Genomic DNA, 27,532 nt, shown 5'->3' with positions numbered 1-27,532 from the left:
ACATGTCATATACAGTCATTCTCTTGCAACCCTCAACATAGATGGAGGTCGTGAGAGGACTGTGGTGTTTTATACTTTATTATTTCTTCAATCAAAAGTTTGTTATTTTTAAATGGCACCGAAGTGTGCTGTTTTTTCTCAGGTAGTATTTGGAAGAAGAATCTGCCTGCGTTTTCTATGATCTTAGCAGAAGTAACTAAGATCCACTGGCTGTTCTCACACATTCTGAGGAGTGGGGTAACTTCAGAAAGGGAATGGCGTGCGGGGTCTCCTGCAACTAAGGTATGTGCAGTAAAATATTTTTCTAAGGAATGGAATTGACTAAGAAAATGCTGCTGATACTGAAGTAATGTAGTAAAGCCTTAAATGCAGTGAAAGCGACTGGTATCAGGCTTATTAATGTATGTGCAGTAAAATAATTTTCTAAGGAATGGAATTTGACTAAGAAAATGCTGCTAATACTGAAGTAATGTAGTAAAGCCTTAAATGCAGTGGAAGCGACTGGTATCAGGCTTATCAATAGAGATACATACTCTTTAAAAAAGATGTTTTAAAACGTTTGCTGGCATGTTTAATCGTTTTTTAAGGTACATTGGTGATAAAACTTATTGGGGCATAATTTTTTCCACATGGCTGACTAATTTCTGCATAGAAACAGTTAACTGAGGCTTCCCACTGTTGTAATAATGAGTTGGAGGGGCCTATTTTAGCGCTTTTTTTGCGCAGTAAAAATTCATACTCAGTCTTCCTGCTTCTTCCTGCATGATCCAGGACGTCTCTAGAGAGCTCAAGGGACTTCAAAAGTCATATTGAGGGAGGTAATCAGTCACAGCAGACCTGTGACAGTGTGTTTGACTGTGTTAAAAACGTTTTTTGCTCTATTGATTATCCGTTTTGGGTATAAAGGGGTTAATCATCCATTTGCAAGTGGGTGCAATGCTCTGCTAGCTTAATACATTTACTGTGAAAATTTGGTTGGTATAACTGATTTGGTTGATTGTTATTTCAACTTGACAGGTTTTGTGCTTCTTAAAGGCGCAGTAGCGTTTTTTATATTGCTTGTAAACTTGTTTTAAAGTGTTTTCCAAGCTTGCTAGTCTCATTGCTAGTCTGTTTAAACATGTCTGACACAGATTAATCTATTTGTTCATTATGTTTGAAGGCCAGTGTGGAGCCCCATAGGAATATGTGTACTAAATGTATTGATTTTCACTTTAAATAATAAAGGTCAGTCTTTATCTATAAAAGAATTATCACCAGACGACGAGGGGGAAGTTATGCCGACTAACTCTCCTCACGTGTCAGTACCTTCGCCTCCCGCTCAGGGGGCGCGTGCTAATATGGCGCCAAGTACATCAGAGACGCCCATAGCAATCACTTTACAGGACATGGCTACAATCATGAATAATACCCTGCCAGAATTGAGAGGCAAGCGCGATAGCTCTGGGATTAGGACAGAGCGCGCTGGTGCTGTTAGAGTCATGTCTGATACTGCGTCACAGTTTGCAGAACATGAGGACGGAGAGCTTCATTCTGTGGGTGACGGATCTGATCCAGGGAAACCGGATTCAGAGATCTCTAATTTTAAATTTAAGCTTGAGAACCTCCGTGTATTGCTTGGGGAGGTATTAGCTGCTCTGAAGGACTGTAACACAGTTGCAATTCCAGAGAAATTGTGTAGGCTGGATAGATACTATGCGGTGCCGGTGTGTACTGACGTTTTTCCTATACCTAAAAGGCTTACAGAAATTATTAGCAAGGAGTGGGATAGACCCGGTGTGCCCTTTTCCCCACCTCCTATATTTAGGAAAATGTTTCCAATAGACGCCACTACACGGGACTTATTGCAGACGGTCCCTAAGGTGGAGGGAGCAGTTTCTACTTTAGCTAAGCGTACCACTATCCCGGTGGAGGATAGTTGTGCTTTTTCGGATCCAATGGATAAAAAATTAGGTTACCTTAAGAAAATGTTTGTTCAACAAGGTTTTATCTTGCAGCCCCTTGCATGCATTGCACCTGTCACTGCTGCTGCGGCATTCTGGTTTGAGTCTCTGGAAGAGGCCATTCACACAGCTCCATTGGATGAAATTATGGACAAGCTTAAATCACTTACGCTAGCTAATGCATTTGTTTCTGATGCCATTGTACATTTGACTAAACTAATGGCTAAGAACTCCGGATTCGCCATCCAGGCGCGGAGAGCGCTATGGCTTAAATCCTGGTCAGCTGACGTGACTTCTAAATCTAAATTACTTAATATTCCTTTCAAGGGGCAGACCTTATTCGGGCCCGGCTTGAAAGAAATTGCTGACATTACTGGAGGCAAGGGTCATACCCTTCCTCAGGACAGGGCCAAATCAAAGGCCAAACAGTCTAATTTTCGTGCCTTTCGAAATTTCAAGGCAGGAGCAGCATCAACTTCCTCCGCTCCAAAACAGGAAGGAACTGTTGCTCGTTACAGACAGGCCTGGAAAACTAACCAGTCCTGGAACAAGGGCAAGCAGGCCAGGAAACCTACTACTGCCCCCAAGACAGCATGAAGGAACGGCCCCCTATCCGGAAACGGATCTAGTGGGGGGCAGAATTTCTCTCTTCACCCAGGCGTGGGCAAGAGATGTTCAGGATCCCTGGGCGTTGGAGATCATATCTCAGGGATATCTTCTGGATTTCAAAGCTTCCCCTCCACAAGGAGATTTCATCTTTCAAGGTTATCAGCAAACCAGATAAAGAAAGAGGCATTCCTAAGCTGTGTGCAAGACCACCTAGTAATGGGAGTGATCCATCCAGTTCCGCGGACGGAACAAGGACAGGGATTTTATTCAAATCTGTTTGTGGTTCCCAAGAAAGAGGGAACCTTCAGACCAATCTTGGATCTAAAGATCTTAAACAAATTCCTCAGAGTTCCATCATTCAAAATGGAAACTATTCGAACCATCCTACCCATGATCCAAGAGGGTCAGTACATGACCACAGTGGACTTAAAGGATGCCTACCTTCACATACCGATTCACAAAGACCATTTTCGGTACCTAAGATTTGCCTTTCTAGACAGGCATTACCAGTTTGTAGCTCTCCCCTTCGGGTTGGCTACGGCCCAGAGAATCTTTACAAAGGTTCTGGGCTCACTTCTGGCGGTTCTAAGACCGCGAGGCATAGCGGTGGCTCCGTATCTAGACGACATCCTGATACAGGCGTCAAGCTTTCAAATTGCCAAGTCTCATACAGAGATAGTTCTGGCATTTCTGAGGTCGCATGGGTGGAAAGTGAACGTGGAAAAGAGTTCTCTATCACCACTCACAAGAGTCTCCTTCCTAGGGACTCTTATAGATTCTGTAGAGATGAAAATTTACCTGACGGAGTCCAGGTTATCAAAACTTCTAAATGCTTGCCGTGTCCTTCATTCCATTCCACGCCCGTCAGTGGCTCAGTGCATGGAAGTAATCGGCTTAATGGTAGCGGCAATGGACATAGTGCCATTTGCGCGCCTGCATCTCAGACCGCTGCAATTATGCATGCTAAGTCAGTGGAATGGGGATTACTCAGATTTGTCCCCTCTACTAAATCTGGATCAAGAGACCAGAGATTCTCTTCTCTGGTGGCTTTCTCGGGTCCATCTGTCCAAGGGCATGACCTTTCGCAGGCCAGATTGAACAATTGTAACAACAGATACCAGCCTTCTAGGTTCGGGCGCAGTCTGGAACTCCCTGAAGGCTCAGGGATCGTGGACTCAGGAGGAGAAACTCCTCCCAATACATATTCTGGAGTTAAGAGCAATATTCAATGCTCTTCTAGCTTGGCCTCAGCTAGCAACACTGAGGTTCATCAGATTTCAGTCGGACAACATCACGACTGTGGCTTACATCAACCATCAAGGGGGAACCAGGAGTTCCCTAGCGATGTTAGAAGTCTCAAAGAAGTCTCACTCTTGCCACCTGTCAGCGATCCACATCCCAGGCGTGGAGAACTGGGAGGCGGACTTTCTAAGTCGCCAGACTTTTCATCCGGGGGAGTGGGAACTTCATCCGGAGGTATTCGCTCAACTGATTCATCGTTGGGGCAAACCAGAACTGGATCTCATGGCGTCTCGCCAGAACGCCAAGCTTCCTCGTTACGGATCCAGGGACCCGGGAGCGGCGCTGATAGATGCTCTAGCAGCCCCTTGGGTTTTCAACATGGCTTATGTGTTTCCACCGTTTCCGCTGCTACCTCGACTGATTGCCAAGATCAAACAGGAGAGAGCATCGGTGATTCTAATAGCGCCTGCGTGGCCACGCAGGACCTGGTATGCAGACCTAGTGGACATGTCGTCCTGTCCACCATGGTCTCTGCCTCTGAGGCAGGACCTTCTAATACAAGGTCCTTTCAACCATCCAAATCTAATTTCTCTGAGGCTGACTGCATGGAGATTGAACGCTTGATCCTATCAAAGCGTGGCTTTTCAGAGTCAGTTATTGATACCTTAATACAGGCACGGAAGCCTGTTACCAGAAAAATCTACCATAAGATATGGCGTAAATACTTATATTGGTGCGAATCCAAGAGTTACTCATGGAGTAAGGTTAGGATTCCTAGGATATTGTCCTTTCTACAAGAGGGTTTGGAAAAGGGCTTATCTGCTAGTTCGTTAAAGGGACAGATTTCTGCTCTGTCTATTCTTTTGCACAAGCGTCTGGCAGAAGTCCAGGCTTTTTGTCAGGCTTTGGCTAGGATTAAGCCTGTGTTTAAAACTGTTGCTCCTCCGTGGAGCTTAAACTTGGTTCTTAAAGTTCTTCAAGGAGTTCCGTTTGAACCCCTTCATTCCATTGACATTAAGCTTTTATCTTGGAAAGTTCTTTTTCTGATGGCTATTTCCTCGGCTCGAAGAGTCTCTGAGTTATCTGCCTTACATTGTGATTCTCCTTATCTGATTTTCCATTCAGACAAGGTAGTTCTGCGTACTAAACCTGGGTTTTTACCTAAGGTAGTTTCTTACAGGAATATCAATCAAGAGATTGTTGTCCCATCATTGTGCCCTAATCCTTCTTCAAAGAAGGAACGTCTTTTGCATAATCTGGACGTAGTCCGTGCCCTGAAGTTCTATTTACAGGCAACTAAAGATTTTCGGCAAACTTCTTCCCTGTTTGTCGCTTACTCTGGACAGAGGAGAGGTCAAAAAGCTTTGGCAACCTCTCTCTCCTTTTGGCTTCATAGCATAATACGCTTAGCCTATGAGACTGCTGGATAGCAGCCCCCTGAAAGGATTACAGCTCATTCTACTAGAGCTGTGGCTTCCACCTGGGCCTTTAAGAATGAGGCCTCTGTTGAACAGATTTGCAAGGCTGCGACTTGGTCTTCGCTTCACACCTTTTCAAAATTTTACAAATTTGACACTTTTGCTTCTTCGGAGGCTGTTTTTGGGAGAAAGGTTCTACAGGCAGTGGTTCCTTCCGTTTAAGTTCCTGCCTTGTCCCTCCCATCATCCGTGTACTTTAGCTTTGGTATTGGTATCCCACAAGTAATGGATGATCCGTGGACTGGATACACTTAACAAGAGAAAACATAATTTATGCTTACCTGATAAATTTATTTCTCTTGTAGTGTATCCAGTCCACGGCCCGCCCTGTCTTTTTAAGGCAGATCTAAATTTTAATTAAAACTCCAGTCACCACTGCACCCTATGGTTTCTCCTTTCTTGTTTTGTTTCGGTCAAATGACTGGATATGACATGTGAGGGGAGGAGCTATATAGCAGCTCTGCTGTGGGTGATCCTCTTGCAACTTCCTGTTGGGAAGGGAATATATCCCATAAGTAATGGCTGACCCGTGGACTGAATACACTACAAGAGAAATAAATTTATCAGGTAAGCATAAATTGTTTTGTTTTTTTTTCCTTTAAAGGAGCCAGTTATTTTTATGCATCCATGGGAAGATGCGTTTTTATACAGTTTCTAAAAAAATAATTAAATATTAAGGCCAAACATTAAACTAGTTTGAAGTGGAGGCTGAACAAACAACATTGGTTTGCTCACTTTGAAGGTTTCTTGTGTATCTTCTTACCGTTGTGGTGTCAGCTTTTTGTGATGGAGTGAGCTATGTAGTCCCTAGTGTTTGTGCATTTCTTTCTCTGATTCATTTTATGGAAGCAAGTGCTGCTCTTGGACCATGATAGCAGTGTATGCAGACTTCTACAAGGTGTTTGTATATTTCCTTTGTACATTTTCCGCATAAACAAGAGCTAAATGACAAAATCTCAATACTGACGTGTGAGTTAAAGGTCTTAAGATAGGATGAGTGCCTAGTTCCTGCTGCCCCAGGCTTTACCTCATGTTATGTAAATACATTCTGAATTATCAAGTAAAACTCATAAAAACATTTGAAAGGGGGGGGGGTGACTGCAGTCTAGTGTCTGAGAAAGTACATGTTGGGTGTAGCCCACACAAAACACTCCACAATTGTAGGTAACAGAACCAAGATGGTAGGCCTTTCCCTCCCCCCCCCTTTTTTTTTTTTTTTTTTTTTTTTTTTTTTTTTTTTGATAGTCAGGATTACAATTCTGTTAGCACTGACAACCAGGCTGTAAATATATCTGGTGCAGTTGTCGGAGCTGAAGCCAGAAAGGAATACTTGATCAAGAGTTTGTTAAAGTTGGAACGTAGCCCTGTAAATACAGGAGATTTGCATAATCCACAAATGCATGATAAAAATACAATGCAATAGCACTTAGTCTAAACTTTACATGAGTAGTAGACTGTTTTCTTACACATTCAAAGTTATGTCTATTTCTACTCCTGTATCATGTGACAGCCATCAGCCAATCACAAATACATATACGAATATTCTTGAACAAGCTCAGTAGGAGCTGGTGACTCAAAAAATGTAAATATAAAAAGACTGCACATTTTGTGAATGGAAGTAAATTGGAATGTTCAAAATTGCATGCTCTAACTGAATCATGACAGTTTACTTTAGGGATGCACCAAATTTTCGGCCACAAACATTTTGGGCGAAAACGGCATGGTGTTGCTTATTTCAAATTTGATGCTAGCCTAGAGTTGCTGTTTGAGTTCATTTCTTGACTTACTGTTTGGCATATAATAGTTTTCTAGGACTATACTTTATTTGGATAATTTGTAAAAAAACAAAACCTGTTAAATCTGATTCTGTTATACAGAATAATACCATAAATTGATATTTAATATTGTTTTAACTAGGGATGCAGAAACAATGCCATTTTCGGCCAAAATCTTTTTTTTTTTTTTTTTTTTTTCTTTGTAAAATTGTGTAACATATCATTGTTTTAAATGGACAGTATACACTCATTTTCATATAACTGCATGTAATAGACACTACTATAAAGAATAAGATGCACAGATACTGATATAAATATCCAGTATAAAACTGTTTAAAAACTTACTTAGAAGCTCTCAGTTTAACTCTGTTGAAAAGGTAGTTGGAAAGCCACTGCAAGTGGGAAATAAGACACTCCCCACCTCCCCCTTTTGCATATGAAAAGACCCTTTACACAAACAACAGCAAGCTGGAGGATGTAGCTGATGGTATTCTCATAAAACTTTGGGGCTTGGTTAGGAGTCTGAAAATCAGAGCAATGTTATTTAAAAATAAGCAAAACTATACATTTAAAAAAACAACAACTTTATGGGCTATATAAATAGATCATCTACTAAACATGTATGCAAAGAAAAAATGAGTGTATAATGTCCCTTTAAGAGATATAAATATATAAAAAAAAAATTGTCCAATTTTAGTGTTTCAATAAGTGTGGTTATTTGATTGGCTTGCAGTTTTTCAATTCAGATTATTTCATTAAATAGTCTAAATATGCAAAAAAAATAATATTTTTTTAAAATAAAAATACGTTTTTGGCCAAGTGCATTCTGGATTTTCGGTTTCGTTCCAGAATTTCCATTTCGGTGCATCACTAGTTTAATTTTGATCTGAAAGAGTAATATGTTTTGGTTAGGGGTTGTTTAATAGTATTAGAAGGGAAGGAACATATGGTGAAGTACAAACAAAAATTGGATATAACAGTAGAATAGTTGTGTGTGGTGTGTTTGTTTTTGTCTTGTTGTGTTTTTTTTTTTTGTTTTTTTATTGTACACTATCAGTATTAAGAGAACTTAATTTTGACTTTCATGTCCTTTTTACATGCTTAAAGTGAATGTAAATTTTGATGCTAAAGTGCCCGGTTTTTAAAAATTCAATTAAAAACAGGGGCACTTTAATTCATCAATTTGCATTTCACTCCTGTTGTGAAAAAATACTTACCTTTTTAAACCTGACAGCAGCTCCAGCTTCCTCCGGTCGTCGCAAGCCATTTCTGATGTCATAAATGATGGATAGGTCATCCTCCAATCACGGCTTCCCCCCCCCCTGGGGAATCGTTGTCTGATTCAACTCTGTGATTGGAGAAAGCCGGATTCCTCATTTTATACCCAGGAAGAGGCTTTGCAACGGGTGGAGAAAGCTGGATCGGCTGTCAAGATTAAAAGGTAAGTATTTTTTCACAACAGGAGGGAAATGTAAATTTTGATTAATTAAATTGCCCCTGTTTTTAATCAAATTTTTAAAAAACGGGCACTTTAGCATCAAAATTTACATTCACTTTAACAATGCAGGCAAATTAAACACACAGATTCAAAGTCAAAATGAAACTTCCATGATTCAGATAGAAGTAAATTGAAAAAGTTTTTAAAATTGCATGTTCTATTATCTTATTTACTTCATTCTCTGTTGAAAAGCATATCTAGGTAGGCTCAGGAACAACTATTTACTACTGGGATCTAGCTGCTGATTGGTATCTGCAAATATATGCTGCTAGTCATTGGCTCAGCTTGTGTTCAGCTAGCTCTCAGTAGTGCATTTTTGTTCATCCAACAAAGGATAGCTAGAGAACTCTGCAAATTTGATGTTTTCTCTATCAGAATTATGAAAGAAAAAGTGTTTCATATCCCTTTTTAAGGATGTTTTATAAATAAATACGAAATTAAATTAGACATAAAATCGATTTGCGTAGATTTATGGCTTATTTTAGTTATCTAATGTACCTTTTGTTAGTATTTTAGAACATTAACAATAGCATTGTCAACCAACCAGCAATATGGAGATAGTCTACACTTGCAAGTGCACTGGATAAATGTGTTCCAGGTAATCATGAGGTTATACTATTAGAAAAAATAGCGACGGGTAGAAATTAACACTGTCCTAAACTAGGATGAAACTGCAGTGTGTGTTTTATATATTTTTTTTTTTAATGATTTTTCAAGCATAATCTTATACATGATATGAAAATTGAAAACGTTGAGGCTACAAAAATGTGAACAATTTGTCAAAAGCCTTCCATAGAGGAATGTAGCTGAACCTCAATTGATAAATCAGAGAAATTCTGAAACATAGATTTGGGATTAGCTGTATAAATCCTTCATTTAGAAAAGTACTGCATGGTATTTCTGCTCTGTACTGTCTTTGTATATCAGTTCATCTATAAAAGACACAAGTGGGCTAAGACAGGGCTCGACAAACACAGGAGCCAGGGAGCCACTGGCTCCTAGAATTTTACCCCTGGCTCCTAACTTTATTTTTATTTTCCATATGCTTATATATACATACCACTGCCTGGCTTCTAAATATTCTTACTGGCTCTTAAATTATAAAAAGGTTTGTCGACCCCTGGGCTAAGAGTCACCATCATGTTTAACACGTTTGGGACCTCCAATAAGGGAAAATGGCTGCCAAGGACCATTTGTTTATTGAAGAATGTGCTCTCTGTTTTTAGAGGCTGTGACTGTTATAGGGGCAGTAAACAGTATGAAATTGTACAATAAAATGTTTCATTAACATTAATTTAGCTTTGCAATACATTACCAATTTTAAATTTATTAACTGCTACATACATGCCCCCTCCGCAAAGATTGTCAGATGATGAACATCAAAATAATGCAACTTTTTTTAATTTATTTTTTATTTGGCTTGTGGGGATTATGTCTTGGCAGAAGAGTTTTTCATTCTGTCAATTTCTTGGGGTTAAACTCTTAAAGGACTATTATAGTGATACATTTGAGTACTCATTTTTATCACCAGCGACACTGCAACTCTGTGTTTAACCCCCACAAAGAGTGTGTGATTTAGCATTGCTAATTGGATCAGCGTCCGTTTCTGCTTTATGCCGGTGTTCTAAAATAAGTTGTCTACCGCGTAGGAATTTGTCTACCACGTCACTTCCGGTGACGTGAATCAGCTGCTTGAGGTTTGTGGCGCTCACTGCGCATGCGCTAGAGGCCTAACCTCCTTAAAGGGACAGTCTACACCAGAATTTTTATTGTTTTAAAAGATAGATAATCCCTTTTATTACCCATTTCCCAGTTTTGCATAACCAACAGTTATAATAATATACTTTTAACATCTGTGATTATCTTGTATCTAAGCCTCTGCAAACTGCCCCTTTATTTCAGTTCTTTTGACAGACTGGCAGTTTAGCCAATCAGTGCCTGCTCCCAGATAACTTCACGTGCACGAGCACTGTGTTATCTATATGAAATACGTGAACTAACACCCTCTAGTGGTGAAAAACTGTTAAAATGCATTCTGAAAAGAGGTGGCCTTCAAGGTCTAAGAAATTAGCATATGAACCTCCTAGGTTAAGCTTTCAACTAAGAATACCAAGACAACAAAGCAAATTTGGTGATAAAAGTAAATTGGAAAATTGTTTAAAATTACATGCTCTATCTGAATCATGAAAGTTTATTTTGGCCTAGACTGTCCCTTTAAAACAGCTGATTTACACGGCGGGTCGAGGAAATATATGGCACCACATTCCTGAGCGCAAGCTGTCATCGGATTTTGAAACCAGAAAGTGCGGCAGACGGGTCACAGAATCTGTACACCACCACACAACGGCTGAAACGACTTGCACAGCTGTTAACCCCTTATACTCGGTCAACAAGTTCAGCCAATCCCTTCACTGTGTAACAATCTAAGGGGGGAGTATTTGAAACAAGTTATCTATTTTTGCGAATAGGAAAAGATGATTGACAGAGGGTGACTGAGACTCACAAAAAGAGAACTTGTTTGAAATACTCCCCGCTCAGATTGCTACACATTGAAGGGACTGGTTGAACTTGTTGACTGAGTATAAGGGGTTAATAGCTGTGCAAGTCGTTGCAGCCGTTGTGTGGTGGTGTACAGATTCTGCGACCCGTCTGGCGCCCTTTCTGGTTACAAAATCCAATGACAGCTTGTTCTGTCTGATTTTGCAACCAGTAACGTGCGCTCAGTGTGTGGTGGCATATATTTCCTCGATCGGCTGTTTGTAGGAGGTTGGGCCTCTAGCGCATGCGTAGTGAGCGCCACAAACCTCCAGCAGCTTAATGCGTCCACCAGAAGTGACATGGTGGACACATTCCTATGGTAGACAATTTATTTTAGAGCACCTGCAGTACTGTGTGTTCCTGATCAGTACTTTTAAAGGGACCGTTCACCTACATTTTTTATCCCCTTTAAATTGTTCCCAATTAACCATTTTACCTGCTGGAGTATTTTAAATTGTTTACAAGTAGCTCCTTTACCCCTATTTTGGCATTTTCCATTGTTCTCTAAGTATTGAGCTTTAGTTTTCCAGACAAATATAAGATAAGGAAGCAAGTCTGTGTACACAAAGTGATAACATAAGATCTGATATTACCTGAAGCTCAACCCATTGTAATAGGCTGTGGTTTAAAAGCACAAAACCAGCTACTTCATATACACAAATAAATCTGAAAATGCAATTTCTCATAAATGTTATACTCTGCAGCTGGTATAACAAGTCATTTAAAATACATTTAATATAAAAACAATTTTACAGTGTACTGTCCCTTTAACAATGTTTTTACACCTCTGGTATGGCTAAGCGCATAGTTGCAGCATAAAATTGTGAAGTCAGCAGGAATTTTGAGTACAGTATTTTAGTTTCCAGTGTTATTGATTTATCCAACCTGCTTTGCTTTGGGACAAAGTTGATGTTCTTTAAAAAATATATTTATTTTTTAAAATTCTTTGATACTCTAAGGTATGTGTTGTCATGAGATGCAGGACACAGCATAGAAGGTACAACATTATTTTATTGCTACAGCTTGTACAACGCATCTAACTTGGTAACTGCGACATAGACAATAAGGGCCCTAAACCACGACCCCATCCGGTGACGTCACTTCCCCCTCTCATCACATGTGTCATGCATTGACCGTCTTTCAGATTTAGGCGCATGAAACGGCTGTGGGAGGAGCTACGTTAAGAGTATTATCTATTGATATACATATGTAGCGTAATGCAAAAAGTTATGTGGCTTTGTTATTGAGTCTTGATGTATCTCACTTAAATAAAAAAAAAAAAAGCTATATGATGGCAAAACATGTTACTGGGTGATGGGGGTGTCTGAGGACTTTGTTTATTTTTAATGCGCTAAGCCGGAGATCTTAATTATGGATTTAGTGGTTTTTAATGAGTTTGAGCTCCCATTAATTTTTTTTTTAAAGTTTTTGTAAACAAATGTGTTTTTAATCAGTGTTGCACAAAACACTATACATATTTTGATTTGAATTTAAGGTACTATTTGAGTGCTAGGGTGTATCCTGTGGTATCTGCATAACAAATTAGAAAAAGATCCTTGGTATCCTGACATCGCTTTCAAGAAGCAGTAGCCAATTAAAGGAACGTGAAACCCAAAAACTTTTTATCAGAGCACACGATTTTTAAACAACTTTCTATTTTACTTATATTTATAAGATTGACTATCTAGGTATGCCTTTCAATAATGGATTCCAGAAGTAAAATGGAAAGTTGGTTAAAATTTCACTTTTATCTGAATCATGAAAGGTTTTTTTGGGTCATGTCAACAATTTAAATTCCAGAGAACACACTGTGCCATACAGGGCAATATATGGCTAGCCAATTTTGTTATAGATTGCAAGCATATTGTATCTTAATGCTTTCTGTTGGGTGGGAATAGTCATTAGTGTCATTGTTGCCTCATAGAATAATGTTACTGCTGCTCAAACCATTCACCAGATGGGAATGCGCATGCACAGGGGGCCGCCCTGCTCTGATTGGCTGCATGCACCATAAGATATGTGGCAATACTTTTATTCAATGCATTAGTGCTTTGATTTGTGTTATATGGCCCTTTTCAGAAGTATAATTTTTGTTCCACATTATACAATATGATATTACCAGTAAGAAATGCATAATCAGTTTGTCGTTTTAAATGAATACGTTTTTATAGGTGCAGCTTCTGCCAGTTCCCACTCATGCACTATTTTGAACAAAAGGACAATGCAGTAGTCTGTAGCAGCTGATCCATTAGAATCACTGGTAGGTTAGCCCTGGATACTTGTATATATCAGGGGAAAAGGAGCCTCAAGCGCTGTGCACATGTCTCTAAATCTCCCCTAGAGCATAAAACACTTAATGTGTCACTACCACGCCACATTACATTAAAGTCCAAATGGTCATGAGCCAGAAGCACATTTTTAGTGAGCTAAGAATTGTCATGCTCTGTATTACTATATATAGGCGATCACTTGTCAGTAGCCACGTGCCCCTTATTGAAAGAGAAATTGAGCCACAGATCTTTAGTATTTTAAAGAAACACTTAAGTCAGAATTAAACTTAATGATTCAGATACAGCATGCAATTTTTAATAACTTTCCAATTTACTTCCATTAACAAAAAGTGCAGTCTTTTTATGTTTACACTTTTTGAGTCACCAGCTATTGAGCATGTGCAAGAATTCACAGAATATATGTATATGCGTTTATGATTGGCTGATGGCTGTTGCATGATACAGAAGTGGAAATAGACATAACTGACAGAAAAAAAAAATCTACTACGTTCAGACTGTCTTTTTATCATGCAATGTGGTGTTTATGCAAATCTACTGTATTTATTGGTACTTTTAATAATGGATCATTTTTTTTTTTTTAATTATTGTAGGTGTGTCTCATAGGCTATTGTAGAATCAATTATTTTTAACTTAATTTTACAGGGATGTTTGTTATATGAGGGACTGGTTTATTTTCTACAAAATATGCTGCATACTCCCAGACAGTTGGAATAAACTATAAGACATATGTTGTGAATCGGGGATTGTATGGATGTCTTCTTAAATTGGGTTTTCTCTCATTAATTAATCTGTTATTCTTAAAAAGCCTCCCTTAAAGTGAAGGTAAATTTTGATTAAAACAATTTAAAAATCCAGTTAAAAACAGGGGTACTTTAATTCATCAAAATTTACATTTCACTCATGTTGTGAAAATACTCACCTTTTTAATCTTGACAGCCGCTGCATCGCTTCCCCTGCCCGTCGCAAAGCCTCTTCCCGGGTCTAAAATGAGGAATCCGACTTCCTCCAATCACGGCGTTGAAACAGACACTGATTCCCCCAGGGGAAAGCCGTGATTGGAGGATGACCGATCCATAATTTCTGACGTATGAAGAAGCTTGCGACGACCGGGGGAATCGCTGGAGCAGCTGTCAGGATTAAAAGGTAAGTATTTTCACAACACGAGTGAAATGTAAATTTTGATGAATTAAAGTGCCCCTGTTATGAATCAGATTTTTAAAAAACAGGCATTTTATCATCTAAATTTACCTTCACTTTAAGTTGATTGATATTTTTTTTTTGTGTTTTTGTTTTTCCAAGAATTGTGTGTCTGTAATCATGGTTAAGAGCTTGAAACATATTTTTGTGTTTGTTTTTTTTTTGTGGTCACATACGTATTTAAAGGCCATCTTTTAAATCGATATGCGATACAGCCTTTTTATTTTTGAGTGTTTTTATAGTTGGATACTAAATGTAAATGTAATTTCCCCATAAAATATAAATTATACATAATTAAAACTTCTTTATTATTTTTTGTCCTCCTCTACATGTAAATGAAATCAGAAAATTGTACAGTATTGTTCCTCTCCCCCTTGGGCAATGGTTGATATGTTCCCAAGCTTGTTTATATTTGTTCTTTATTGGATTCAGCAAAGGAAATAAAATATATTTTCCAGAGTCTTTTCAGTGGGTTGTACCGGACAAAATGTCAGTTTGCAGTGGTTTTAAAACATCTATTTTGTATGCAAAACGTTTGTAATGCTCTGAATCATTTCTGGTGCATTAAAAAAAATAGTTGAATGTACCTTAGCACTCTTTCTCTGCTAGAGTATTAGGATATGTTTTTTATTCCTATCATCTAATCTGTTTATCCTGGGTTTTGTAATTGCCACTTGCTGTGATGTTACAGGTCATCGATAGGTCGATAGGATTTGGGATATATATTTCCAGAGTAGTTGACTCTTACATCTGTATTTTATATTACCGCATGATTTAAAAAAAAAAAAAAAAAGAAATGATGTGGCACAGGCATCTTGTTCTCCCATAACCTGCTAAAGTACTATTATTAATGTGCTCTGTAAGTCCAGAACATATTTTAAGCTATTTATTTAGGAATGAATTAGGTGTTACAAGAGGTTCTTCTATGCTATACTGTCCTTGAATTGCATATTGCAGCCCATTTGTTAGCCTGACAGCTCCTAATTCTCTTTGAATAGATACACTGTTGGACACAAGGTGGACGACATCGGAGTTGGCATGGGCAGTACATCCAGAGACTGGGGTGAGCTGAAACTTTAGTGAATGATAAACTGGTCTTAAACCCTTAGTATCAATAGATTATCCCAGAGGATGAGTAACAAAGCTTTTCAGCCTTTTTTCTAAGAGCCATGGATTTAAATCCCCTCCTCCATTAATTTTAATTTTGTCGTCCTTCTGATTTTCCTTTTTTACATTCACTTATTTTCCTCATTACTTCCTTATGTCTACCTTCCCATGGTTTCTTACTTTTCATTACTATTATACTTCTATGCTGTTTTTTCCTCTCTCTTTTTTCATCTAATAGTCTATACTCAAGTGGCTTATGTATTATCCCCTTATTTGTCATGTTTGTGGGGTGTTTTTTTTTTGGGGGGGGGGGGTTTGGTGTTTTTCGTTTGTTTTATTTTTCCCTTTAGCCTAACCTCCCCCTTCTGTGCTTTTCATTCATTGTACATCCATTCATCCTTCTGTTTTGAAAAGTCTATTGTCAAGTTTTTTGTTTTTTTTTGTTTTTTTTCCTTCCTAAAATGCTTCTTTACTTTCATTTCAGTGGGAGGAAGTAAGTGGATATGACAATGCATCTAATCCTATAAGAACATATCAGGTGTGTAATGTACAGAAGCTAAATCAGAATAACTGGCTTCGCACACAGTTCATCTCTCGTAAAGATGTTCAACGTGTCTATGTGGAGCTGAAGTTCACGGTTCGAGACTGTAATAGCCTACCCAATATTCCGGGTTCTTGCAAAGAGACCTTTAATTTATTCTACTATGAGTCTGATTCAGACTCTGCCTCTGCTGATAGCCCCTCCTGGATGGAAAACCCCTATGTAAAAGTGGACACAATTGCTCCTGATGCAAGTTTTTCTCGAAGAGACTCTGCCCGTGTTAACACCAAAGTGCGCAGCTTTGGACCACTTTCCCGTGCTGGGTTTTATTTAGCATTCCAAGACTTGGGTGCCTGTGTTTCACTCATTTCAGTGCGTGTCTTCTACAAGAAATGTCCACGTACAGTGGCTGGCTTTGCTACCTTCCCAGAGACTTTAACAGGTGCTGAACCAACGTCACTAGTCATTGCACCTGGTACATGTGTGCCCAATGCTCTTGAACTATCTGTTCCTCTCAAGCTATACTGTAATGGAGATGGGGAGTGGATGGTTCCTGTAGGAGCCTGCACTTGTGCAGCTGGATTTGAAGCAGCCAACAAGGACACTCAATGCAAAGGTATCAAATACAGATTTAAGGTGACACATACATTTTTACCTAAAAAAGCAACATTTTAAGAATTAAACACTGTATTGAAAAACAATATATTAGTGCATTTTTTTTTAAAGGGACTAATTTCTCCAACATAGGTGTGTCCGGTCCACGGCGTCATCCTTACTTGTGGGATATTCTCTTCCCCAACAGGAAATGGCAAAGAGCCCAGCAAAGCTGGTCACATGATCCCTCCTAGGCTCCGCCTACCCCAGTCATTCTCTTTGCCGTTGTACAGGCAACATCTCCACGGAGATGGCTTAGAGTTTTTTAGTGTTTAACTGTAGTTTTTATTATTCAATCAAGAGTTTGTTATTTTGAAATAGTGCTGGTATGTACTATTTACTCAGAAACAGAAAAGAGATGAAGATTTCTGTTTGTATGAGGAAAATGATTTTAGCAACCGTAACTAAAATCCATGGCTGTTCCACACAGGACTGTTGAGAGCAATTAACTTCAGTTGGGGGAACAGTGTGCAGTCTCTTGCTGCTTGAGGTATGACACATTCTAACAAGACGATGTAATGCTGGAAGCTGTCATTTTCCCTATGGGATCCGGTAAGCCATGTTTATTACGATCGTAAATAAGGGCTTCACAAGGGCTTATTAAGACTGTAGACTTTTTCTGGGCTAAATCGATTCATTATTAACACATATTTAGCCTTGAGGAATCATTTTATCTGGGTATTTTCATATAATAATATCGGCAGGCACTGTATTAGACACCTTATTCCTTAGGGGCTTTCCCAAAGCATAAGCAGAGCCTCATTTTCGCGCCGGTGTGGCGCACTTGTTTTTGAGAGGCATGGCATGCAGTCGCATGTGAGAGGAGCTCTGATACTTAGAAAAGACTTTCTGAAGGCGTCATTTGGTATCGTATTCCCCTTTGGGCTTGGTTGGGTCTCAGCAAAGCAGATACCAGGGACTGTAAAGGGGTTAAAGTTTAAAACGGCTCCGGTTCCGTTATTTTAAGGGTTAAAGCTTCCAAATTTGGTGTGCAATACTTTTAAGGCTTTAAGACACTGTGGTGAAAATTTGATAAATTTTGAACAATTCCTTCATGTTTTTTCGCAATTGCAGTAATAAAGTGTGTTCAGTTTAAAATTTAAAGTGACAGTAACGGTTTTATTTTAAAACGTTTTTGTACTTTGTTATCAAGTTTATGCCTGTTTAACATGTCTGAACTACCAGATAGACTGTGTTCTGAATGTGGGGAAGCCAGAATTCCTATTCATTTAAATAAATGTGATTTATGTGATAATGACAATGATGCCCAAGATGATTCCTCAAGTGAGGGGAGTAAGCATGGTACTGCATCATTCCCTCCTTCGTCTACACGAGTCTTGCCCACTCAGGAGGCCCCTAGTACATCTAGCGCGCCAATACTCCTTACTATGCAACAATTAACGGCTGTAATGGATAATTCTGTCAAAAACATTTTAGCCAAAATAAACACTTGTCAGCGTAAGCGCGGCTGCTCTGTTTTAGATACTGAAGAGCATGACGACGCTGATATTAATATCTCTGAAGGGCCCCTAACCCAGTCTGATGGGGCCAGGGAGGTTTTGTCTGAGGGAGAAATTACTGATTCAGGGAACATTTCTCAACAGGCTGAACCTGATGTGATTGCATTTAAATTTAAGTTGGAACATCTCCGCATTCTGCTTAAGGAGGTATTATCCACTCTGGATGATTGTGACAAGTTGGTCATCCCAGAGAAACTATGTAAAATGGACAAGTTCCTAGAGGTGCCGGGGCTCCCAGAAGCTTTTCCTATACCCAAGCGGGTGGCGGACATTGTTAATAAAGAATGGGAGAGGCCAGGTATTCCTTTCGTCCCTCCCCCCATATTTAAAAAATTGTTTCCTATGGTCGACCCCAGAAAGGACTTATGGCAGACAGTCCCCAAGGTCGAGGGAGCGGTTTCCACTTTAAACAAACGCACCACTATACCCATAGAGGATAGTTGTGCTTTCAAAGATCCTATGGATAAAAAATTAGAAGGTTTGCTTAAAAAGATGTTTGTTCAGCAGGGTTACCTTCTACAACCAATTTCATGCATTGTCCCTGTCGCTACAGCCGCATGTTTCTGGTTCGATGAGCTGATAAAGGCGGTCGATAGTGATTCTCCTCCTTATGAGGAGATTATGGACAGAATCAATGCTCTCAAATTGGCTAATTCTTTCACCCTCGACGCCACTTTGCAATTGGCTAGGTTAGCGGCTAAGAATTCTGGGTTTGCTATTGTGGCGCGCAGAGCGCTTTGGTTGAAATCTTGGTCGGCTGATGCTTCTTCCAAGAACAAGCTACTTAACATTCCTTTCAAGGGGAAAACGCTGTTTGGCCCTGACTTGAAAGAGATTATCTCTGATATCACTGGGGGTAAGGGCCACGCCCTTCCTCAGGATCGGCCTTTCAAGGCAAAAAATAAACCTAATTTTCGTCCCTTTCGTAGAAACGGACCAGCCCAAGGTGCTACGTCCTCTAAGCAAGAGGGTAATACTTCTCAAGCCAAGCCAGCTTGGAGACCAATGCAAGGCTGGAACAAAGGAAAGCAGGCCAAGAAACCTGCCACTGCTACCAAGACTGCATGAAATGTTGGCCCCCGATCCGGGACCGGATCTGGTGGGGGGCAGACTCTCTCTCTTCGCTCAGGCTTGGGCAAGAGATGTTCTGGATCCTTGGGCGCTAGAAATAGTCTCCCAAGGTTATCTTCTGGAATTCAAGGGACTTCCCCCAAGGGGGAGGTTCCACAGGTCTCAGTTGTCTTCAGACCACATAAAAAGACAGGCATTCTTACATTGTGTAGAAGACCTGTTAAAAATGGGAGTGATTCATCCTGTTCCATTAAGAGAACAAGGGATGGGGTTCTACTCCAATCTGTTCATAGTTCCCAAAAAAGAGGGAACGTTCAGACCAATCTTAGATCTCAAGATCTTAAACAAGTTTCTCAAGGTTCCATCGTTCAAGATGGAAACCATTCGAACTATTCTTCCTTCCATCCAGGAAGGTCAATTCATGACCACGGTGGATTTAAAGGATGCGTATCTACATATTCCTATCCACAAGGAACATCATCGGTTCCTAAGGTTCGCATTCCTGGACAAACATTACCAGTTCGTGGCGCTTCCTTTCGGATTAGCCACTGCTCCAAGGATTTTCACAAAGGTACTAGGGTCCCTTCTAGCTGTGCTAAGACCAAGGGGTATTGCTGTAGTACCTTACTTGGACGACATTTTGATTCAAGCGTCGTCCCTTCCTCAAGCAAAGGCTCACACGGACATCGTCCTGGCCTTTCTCAGATCTCACGGATGGAAAGTGAACGTGGAAAAGAGTTCTCTATCCCCGTCAACAAGGGTTCCCTTCTTGGGAACAATTATAGACTCCTTAGAAATGAGGATTTTTCTAACAGAGGCCAGAAAAACAAAACTTCTAGACTCTTGTCGGATACTTCATTCCGTTCCTCTTCCTTCCATAGCTCAGTGCATGGAAGTGATCGGGTTGATGGTAGCGGCAATGGACATAGTTCCTTTTGCGCGCATTCATCTAAGACCATTACAACTGTGCATGCTCAGTCAGTGGAATGGGGACTATACAGACTTGTCTCCGAAGATACAAGTAAATCAGAGGACCAGAGACTCACTCCGTTGGTGGCTGTCCCTGGACAACCTGTCACAAGGGATGACATTCCGCAGACCAGAGTGGGTCATTGTCACGACCGACGCCAGTCTGATGGGCTGGGGCGCGGTCTGGGGATCCCTGAAAGCTCAGGGTCTTTGGTCTCGGGAAGAATCTCTTCTACCGATAAATATTCTGGAACTGAGAGCGATATTCAATGCTCTCAAGGCTTGGCCTCAGCTAGCGAGGGCCAAATTCATACGGTTTCAATCAGACAACATGACAACTGTTGCGTACATCAACCATCAGGGGGGAACAAGGAGTTCCCTAGCGATGGAAGAAGTGACCAAAATCATTCTATGGGCGGAGTCTCACTCCTGCCACCTGTCTGCTATCCACATCCCAGGAGTGGAAAATTGGGAAGCGGATTTTCTGAGTCGTCAGACATTGCATCCGGGGGAGTGGGAACTCCATCCGGAAATCTTTGCCCAAGTCACTCAGCTGTGGGGCATTCCAGACATGGATCTGATGGCCTCTCGTCAGAACTTCAAAGTTCCTTGCTACGGGTCCAGATCCAGGGATCCCAAGGCGGCTCTAGTGGATGCACTAGTAGCACCTTGGACCTTCAAACTAGCTTATGTGTTCCCGCCCTTTCCTCTCCTCCCCAGGCTGGTAGCCAGGATCAATCAGGAGAGGGCGTCGGTGATCTTGATAGCTCCTGCGTGGCCACGCAGGACTTGGTATGCAGATCTGGTGAATATGTCATCGGCTCCACCTTGGAAGCTACCTTTGAGACGAGACCTTCTTGTTCAGGGTCCGTTCGAACATCCGAATCTGGTTTCACTCCAGCTGACTGCTTGGAGATTGAACGCTTGATTTTATCGAAGCGAGGGTTCTCAGATTCTGTTATCGATACTCTTGTTCAGGCCAGAAAGCCTGTAACTAGAAAGATTTACCACAAAATTTGGAAAAAATATATCTGTTGGTGTGAATCTAAAGGATTCCCTTGGGACAAGGTTAAGATTCCTAGGATCCTATCCTTCCTTCAAGAAGGATTGGAAAAAGGATTATCTGCAAGTTCCCTGAAGGGACAGATTTCTGCCTTGTCGGTGTTACTTCACAAAAAACTGGCTGCTGTGCCAGATGTTCGAGCTTTTGTTCAGGCTCTGGTTAGAATTAAGCCTGTTTACAAACCTTTGACTCCTCCTTGGAGTCTCAATTTAGTTCTTTCAGTTCTTCAGGGGGTTCCGTTTGAACCCTTGCATTCCGTTGATATTAAATTATTATCTTGGAAAGTTTTGTTTTTAGTTGCAATTTCTTCTGCCAGAAGAGTTTCAGAATTATCTGCTCTGCAGTGTTCTCCTCCTTATCTGGTGTTCCATGCAGATAAGGTGGTTTTACGTACTAAACCTGGTTTTCTTCCAAAAGTTGTTTCTAACAAAAACATTAACCAGGAGATTATCGTACCTTCTCTGTGTCCGAAACCAGTTTCAAAGAAGGAACGTTTGTTGCACAATTTGGATGTTGTTCGCGCTCTAAAATTCTATTTAGATGCTACAAAGGATTTTAGACAAACATCTTCCTTGTTTGTTGTTTATTCCGGTAAAAGGAGAGGTCAAAAAGCAACTTCTACCTCTCTCTCTTTTTGGATTAAAAGCATCATCAGATTGGCTTACGAGACTGCCGGACGGCAGCCTCCCGAAAGAATCACAGCTCATTCCACTAGGGCTGTGGCTTCCACATGGGCCTTCAAGAACGAGGCTTCTGTTGATCAGATATGTAGGGCAGCGACTTGGTCTTCACTGCACACTTTTACCAAATTTTACAAGTTTGATACTTTTGCTTCTTCTGAGGCTATTTTTGGGAGAAAGGTTTTGCAAGCCGTGGTGCCTTCCATTTAGGTGACCTGATTTGCTCCCTCCCTTCATCCGTGTCCTAAAGCTTTGGTATTGGTTCCCACAAGTAAGGATGACGCCGTGGACCGGACACACCTATGTTGGAGAAAACAGAATTTATGTTTACCTGATAAATTACTTTCTCCAACGGTGTGTCCGGTCCACGGCCCGCCCTGGTTTTTTAATCAGGTCTGATAATTTATTTTCTTTAACTACAGTCACCACGGTACCATATGGTTTCTCCTATGCAAATATTCCTCCTTAACGTCGGTCGAATGACTGGGGTAGGCGGAGCCTAGGAGGGATCATGTGACCAGCTTTGCTGGGCTCTTTGCCATTTCCTGTTGGGGAAGAGAATATCCCACAAGTAAGGATGACGCCGTGGACCGGACACACCGTTGGAGAAAGTAATTTATCAGGTAAACATAAATTCTGTTTTCTTGGATTACCAATCTAAGTGGTGTTGATTTGGTACTAAGCTACTCACATGGGTTTGTGCATACAGTGCTAAGTATTTATACTGACAACAGACAAGATATAAAGGTGCCTACATAATAGGGAGTTTGATAGATGGGCCAAAGTACACAGGAAAATGTTGCAATTTGACTTTTTATACCATTTTAATTTTTTTCCTTGTTATTCCTTCACATTACATTTTTTTCTAACGTTCCTCTTTCTAACCAGCCTGCAGTCGTGGCACATACAAATCGAAGCAGGGAGAAGGTCCCTGTGTTCCCTGTCCCTATAACAGCAGAACAAGTTCTACTGGAGTCACCATTTGTGCCTGTCAACATGGATATTACCGAGCTGATGGCGAGTTAGCTGACACTCCATGTACCTGTAAGTGTGTGTGTGTGCGCCATGAGTTCAAAGTATATTGTAATTGTATCTCAAAAGCAACATGGAATAATGTATTGTGAAATGTGGTTAAAGGGACAGTATACTATAAAATTGTTTTTCCCTTAATGTGTTTCCAATTACTTTTTTTACCAGCTGCAGAGTATAAAATGTATGAGACTTGCTTTTTAAAGCTTATTTGTGTATATGAATGAGCTGTTTTTGTGTTTTGAAGCCACAACCTAATAAAATGGGTTGAGCTTGTAGGTATAATCAGATCTCATTACTTTATCACATTGTGTACATATACCGGCTTCTTTATCTTATCTGTCCATAAACCAATCACCAATACTTGGAGAGAACAATAGAAAATTAACATTTTATTACCTTAGCTCTTCTATAACCCACTGGGAGTGTAATTTCTTCTACTGGCTGTGTTAATACAGCTTGGCCTTGTGGCCAAAAACTTTCAGGATGGGTGGGGATACCACAGGCTAAATAAACTAATTCAAATGCCAATATAAGGTTAATGGAAATAACTTGTAAGCAATTTAATACACTCCAGCAGGTAAAGTGGATCATTGGGAACAAATTAAAGGGGAGAAAAATTGAGTAAACTGTCCCTTTAAGGGTATGCTAGGTGCAGTTGGTTTTGAGAAAGAGAATTAGAACAAGACTCAGAAGAATATAATTGTGTACATTTTTTAAGTTTTTCAGGGGTTGAAGCAGCGAGTTAATACAAGAGAACATAATGTGTAGGCATAATGAGGCAATCTTTTTCTCTGAACATCAACCTGTTTCCTTTTAGCTGTGCCTTCTGCACCACGTCATGTAATTTCCAGTGTGAACGAAACATATGTCATCCTGGAGTGGTCAGAGCCTGGAGACTTGGGTGGACGAGAGGATGTTCTGTATAACGTTATCTGCAAGAAGTGTTCAGAGCGTGGCTGCTCTCGTTGTGATGACAATGTCCAGTTCTGGCCTCGGCAGTTTGGGTTTATTGAGCGTCGTGTCTCTGTCAGTCATCTGCAAGCCCACACTAAATATAGCTTTGAGATACAGGCTGTAAATGGCGTATCCAGCAAAAGCACCCACGTTCCTAATTACTACTGTGTCAATATAACCACCAACCAAGCAGGTAAGTGAGGACATCTAGGAAGTTGCGGTCAGGAAAAGGGTGAACTAAGATGGTTTAGATATGATATAAAGTTCAGCTTGATGGATAAGCTTTTTACTTTTAGTATAGTAACTTAGGGAAGAAAGGATGACTGACAAAGGGGGGGGGGGTATATAAAAAGCAGTGATAAGTTAGCCAGAAGTGCAAGTTCAGGATAATAATGTGGAGTATAATGGTTTCATACTATTTACTCATTTTACAAATCTTATTCTGCAGCTCCTTCAGCTGTACCTATTGTGCAATCTCATGGCAGCTCTGCAAGTTCTCTCACTCTGTCCTGGGCTCCCCCTGAAAGTCCCAATGGCATAATTCTGGATTATGAGATAAAGTACTTTGCGAAGGTGAGCACGACATCTTCTTTCATTGGTTCATTCCTCCTTTTTGCCATATTACTCCTTCTTCCTCCCTGCTACATTTGACCCACTAATGAACTCTAGCTACTCTTTGTGCTTCTTCTGTCACCTTTCACCAACCCATATAAATCCTCCTTATCCTTCTCTACCTAATGAACTGTTTTTTAAATGCCTAACATATGTTTTTATTTTATCTTAACTTTTTTTTCTGCTTCTCTTCTTATCTTGGTATCCAAACTCCTTTCCTTGTACATTTTCCATTCTACCTCAACCCTCCATCCACGCACAGTTCCTACCTTAGCTTGTTTTTTTGTATTTTTCCCTTATTTTACTCTTGTCTCCCTCTCCGCTACCTATTAGGGATACAGTGGTGCAGGTAACACAGTGACCAGTCAGCGCACATCTGTGCGCATGGAGGGCCTTCTCCCGGACACTGTGTATGTGGCTCAGGTTCGGGCTCGTACTGTGGCTGGATATGGAGCATATAGTGAGCCACGAGAGTTCCAGACCGCAGCTGAGGATGGTGTGTGCATAATCCCTCCATTTTCTTGCTTTTTCCTGTCTAAGCTTTCATCACCACCTTCCTCTGGTTTCATATCTATTTTAAATCTTCATCACTTTCCTTTGCTGATTCACCACATTCTATTCATCTCAACTGATGGTATTTCTCAGATCTGAGTGTAGCCAGCTGATGCTCTCCTTTATTTTGGCCAATCTGGCTTTAATTTCACCACAACCCTCTGTTTCTCTTTCACTGATGTATTTATTTACGTCCCGTTCTCTCCTGCACCTTGAGTTTGAATGCACATACCCCTGTTCCCAATGATCCCTCACCTCCCGTCCTTTCTACCCTCCCTACTGTCCCATACAGGAGATCAAAGCAGTCTGAAGGAGCAGGTCCCGATGGTTGTTGGCTCTGTAACTGCCGGCCTGGTTTTTATTATTGCTGTGGTCGTTATAGTAATAGTTTGTTTCAGGTAAGTGTTACTGTAATATGTGGGGAGGGGGTTACTTAGAAGGGAGATTTAAAGTTTTGTTGTGTGTGTAGTATGTTGTATGTTAAGTGCTACATATATGCATACAAGTAAATATGAAACCTTTGAAAACTCACCCTGCAAACCTTGCTAATTTTACAGTTTAGAGGTATACCCTTTTGAACACTTGAGTATGTTTACCTGGCATTCTTAAACTGCAGCATACTTAAAGGGACATTAAACCCCATATTTCTCTTGTAAGGTCTATCCAGTCCACGGGTTCATCCATTACTTGTGGGATATTCTCCTTCCTAACAGGATGTTGCAAGAGGACACCCACAGCAGAGCTGTCTATATAGCTCCTCCCCTAACCCCCACCCCCAGTCATTCTTATGCAACTTTCGACAAGATCGGAAGTATCAAGAGATATGTGGTGACTTAGTGTAGTGTTACCTTCAATCAAGAGTTTATTTTTAAACGGTACCGGCGTTGTACTGTTTTACTCTCAGGCAGAAATTAGAAGAAGAATTCTGCCTGGAGGTTGATGATCTTAGCGGTTTGTAACTAAGGTCCATTGCTGTTCTCACACATAACTGAAGAGTATGGGAAAACTTCAGTTGGGGGAACGGTCTGCAGATTACCTGCTTTGAGGTATGTATGTTCAGTATTTTTATTTCTAGAAAGATGAATAAAAGTTCTAGAAAATGCTGACAGAGTCTTGTATATTTGAGGTAAGCTAGATGCAGTGATTTAACGACTGGGATCATGCTTACAAAACAGGGTAATACTCATGTTAATACTCATATTACTTATTGACAAAACGTTTACATGTTTCATAAATAGGACGTTTTTTTCTCTGAGGGAGATAAATCTTTATTTGGGGCCTAGTTTTCCACATGGCTAGTCAGATACTCCTAGGAGTATTTTCTTAAGGCCCCTCTGACATCCAGTACATGGTGGGAGGGGCCTATTTTCGCGCTCTAGATGCGCAGTTTTCCTTCAGACTGACATCCAGCTTCCCTAGAGGAGTCCTCTGGCATCTGAGGACCATTATAAAGGCTTTATTTCTTCCCTAAATCGTATTTGAGGGCAGGTAGGAGCCTCAGCAGAGCTGTGGCAAGGTGCTCAACTGTCTTTTACCGGTGGTTGACGTTTTTTACATCCGGTTTGTGGGCTAAGGGGTTAATCATCCATTTGCAAGTGGGTGCAATGTTGCTTTAGTCCCTTACACACACTGTAAAAATTTCGAAGACTTTACTATATTTTTACATTGTTTTGCAGTTTAAGTGCTAGTTTTTTTTTTTTTCTCTTAAAGACACAGTAACGTTTTTGTTTAATTGCGGTTTCACCTTTATTAAAGTGTTTTCCAAGCTTGCTTGTCTCATTACTAGTCTGTTAAACATGTCTGACATAGAGGAAACTCCTTGTTCAATATGTTTGGAAGCCATTGTGGAACCCCCTCTTAGAATGTGTACCAAATGTACTGAAATTTCTATAAACTATAAAGACCATATTATGGCGCTTAAAGATTTATCTCCAGAGGATTCTCTGACTGAAAAAAGGGAGATTATGCCATCTAGCTCTCCCCATGTGTCAGAACCTATAACTCCCGCTCAAGTGACGCCAAGTACATCTAGCACGTCTAATTCTTTTACCTTACAGGACATGGCGGTAGTTATGAATGCTACCCTCTGAGGTATTGTCCAAACTGCCAGGGTTACAAGGAAAGCGAGACAGCTCTGGGGCTAGAACTAATACAGAGCTTTCTGACGCTTTAATGCCTGTGTCCGATATACCCTCACAATACTCAG

The 27,532-nt window shown here is 40.4% G+C and overlaps 1 protein-coding gene across 1 annotated transcript in view; it reads left to right on the top strand.

Annotated features, from left to right (window-relative positions):
* The window catches only part of EPHB3 (EPH receptor B3), a 76,261-nt gene that overhangs the window by 32,736 nt on the left and 15,993 nt on the right, over positions 1-27,532 (top strand). The window contains exons 2-8 of the mRNA XM_053710354.1: positions 15,570-15,634; positions 16,163-16,835; positions 23,065-23,220; positions 24,026-24,355; positions 24,611-24,735; positions 25,108-25,270; positions 25,619-25,724. Of these exons, the coding sequence (XP_053566329.1) occupies positions 15,570-15,634; positions 16,163-16,835; positions 23,065-23,220; positions 24,026-24,355; positions 24,611-24,735; positions 25,108-25,270; positions 25,619-25,724 (1,618 nt within the window). The remainder of the gene's footprint in view (positions 1-15,569; positions 15,635-16,162; positions 16,836-23,064; positions 23,221-24,025; positions 24,356-24,610; positions 24,736-25,107; positions 25,271-25,618; positions 25,725-27,532) is intronic.

The sequence above is a fragment of the Bombina bombina genome, chromosome 4, assembly GCF_027579735.1.
Source record: "Bombina bombina isolate aBomBom1 chromosome 4, aBomBom1.pri, whole genome shotgun sequence".
NCBI classification, from domain to species: domain Eukaryota; kingdom Metazoa; phylum Chordata; class Amphibia; order Anura; family Bombinatoridae; genus Bombina; species Bombina bombina.
This window is presented reverse-complemented; position numbering and strand designations above follow the sequence as displayed.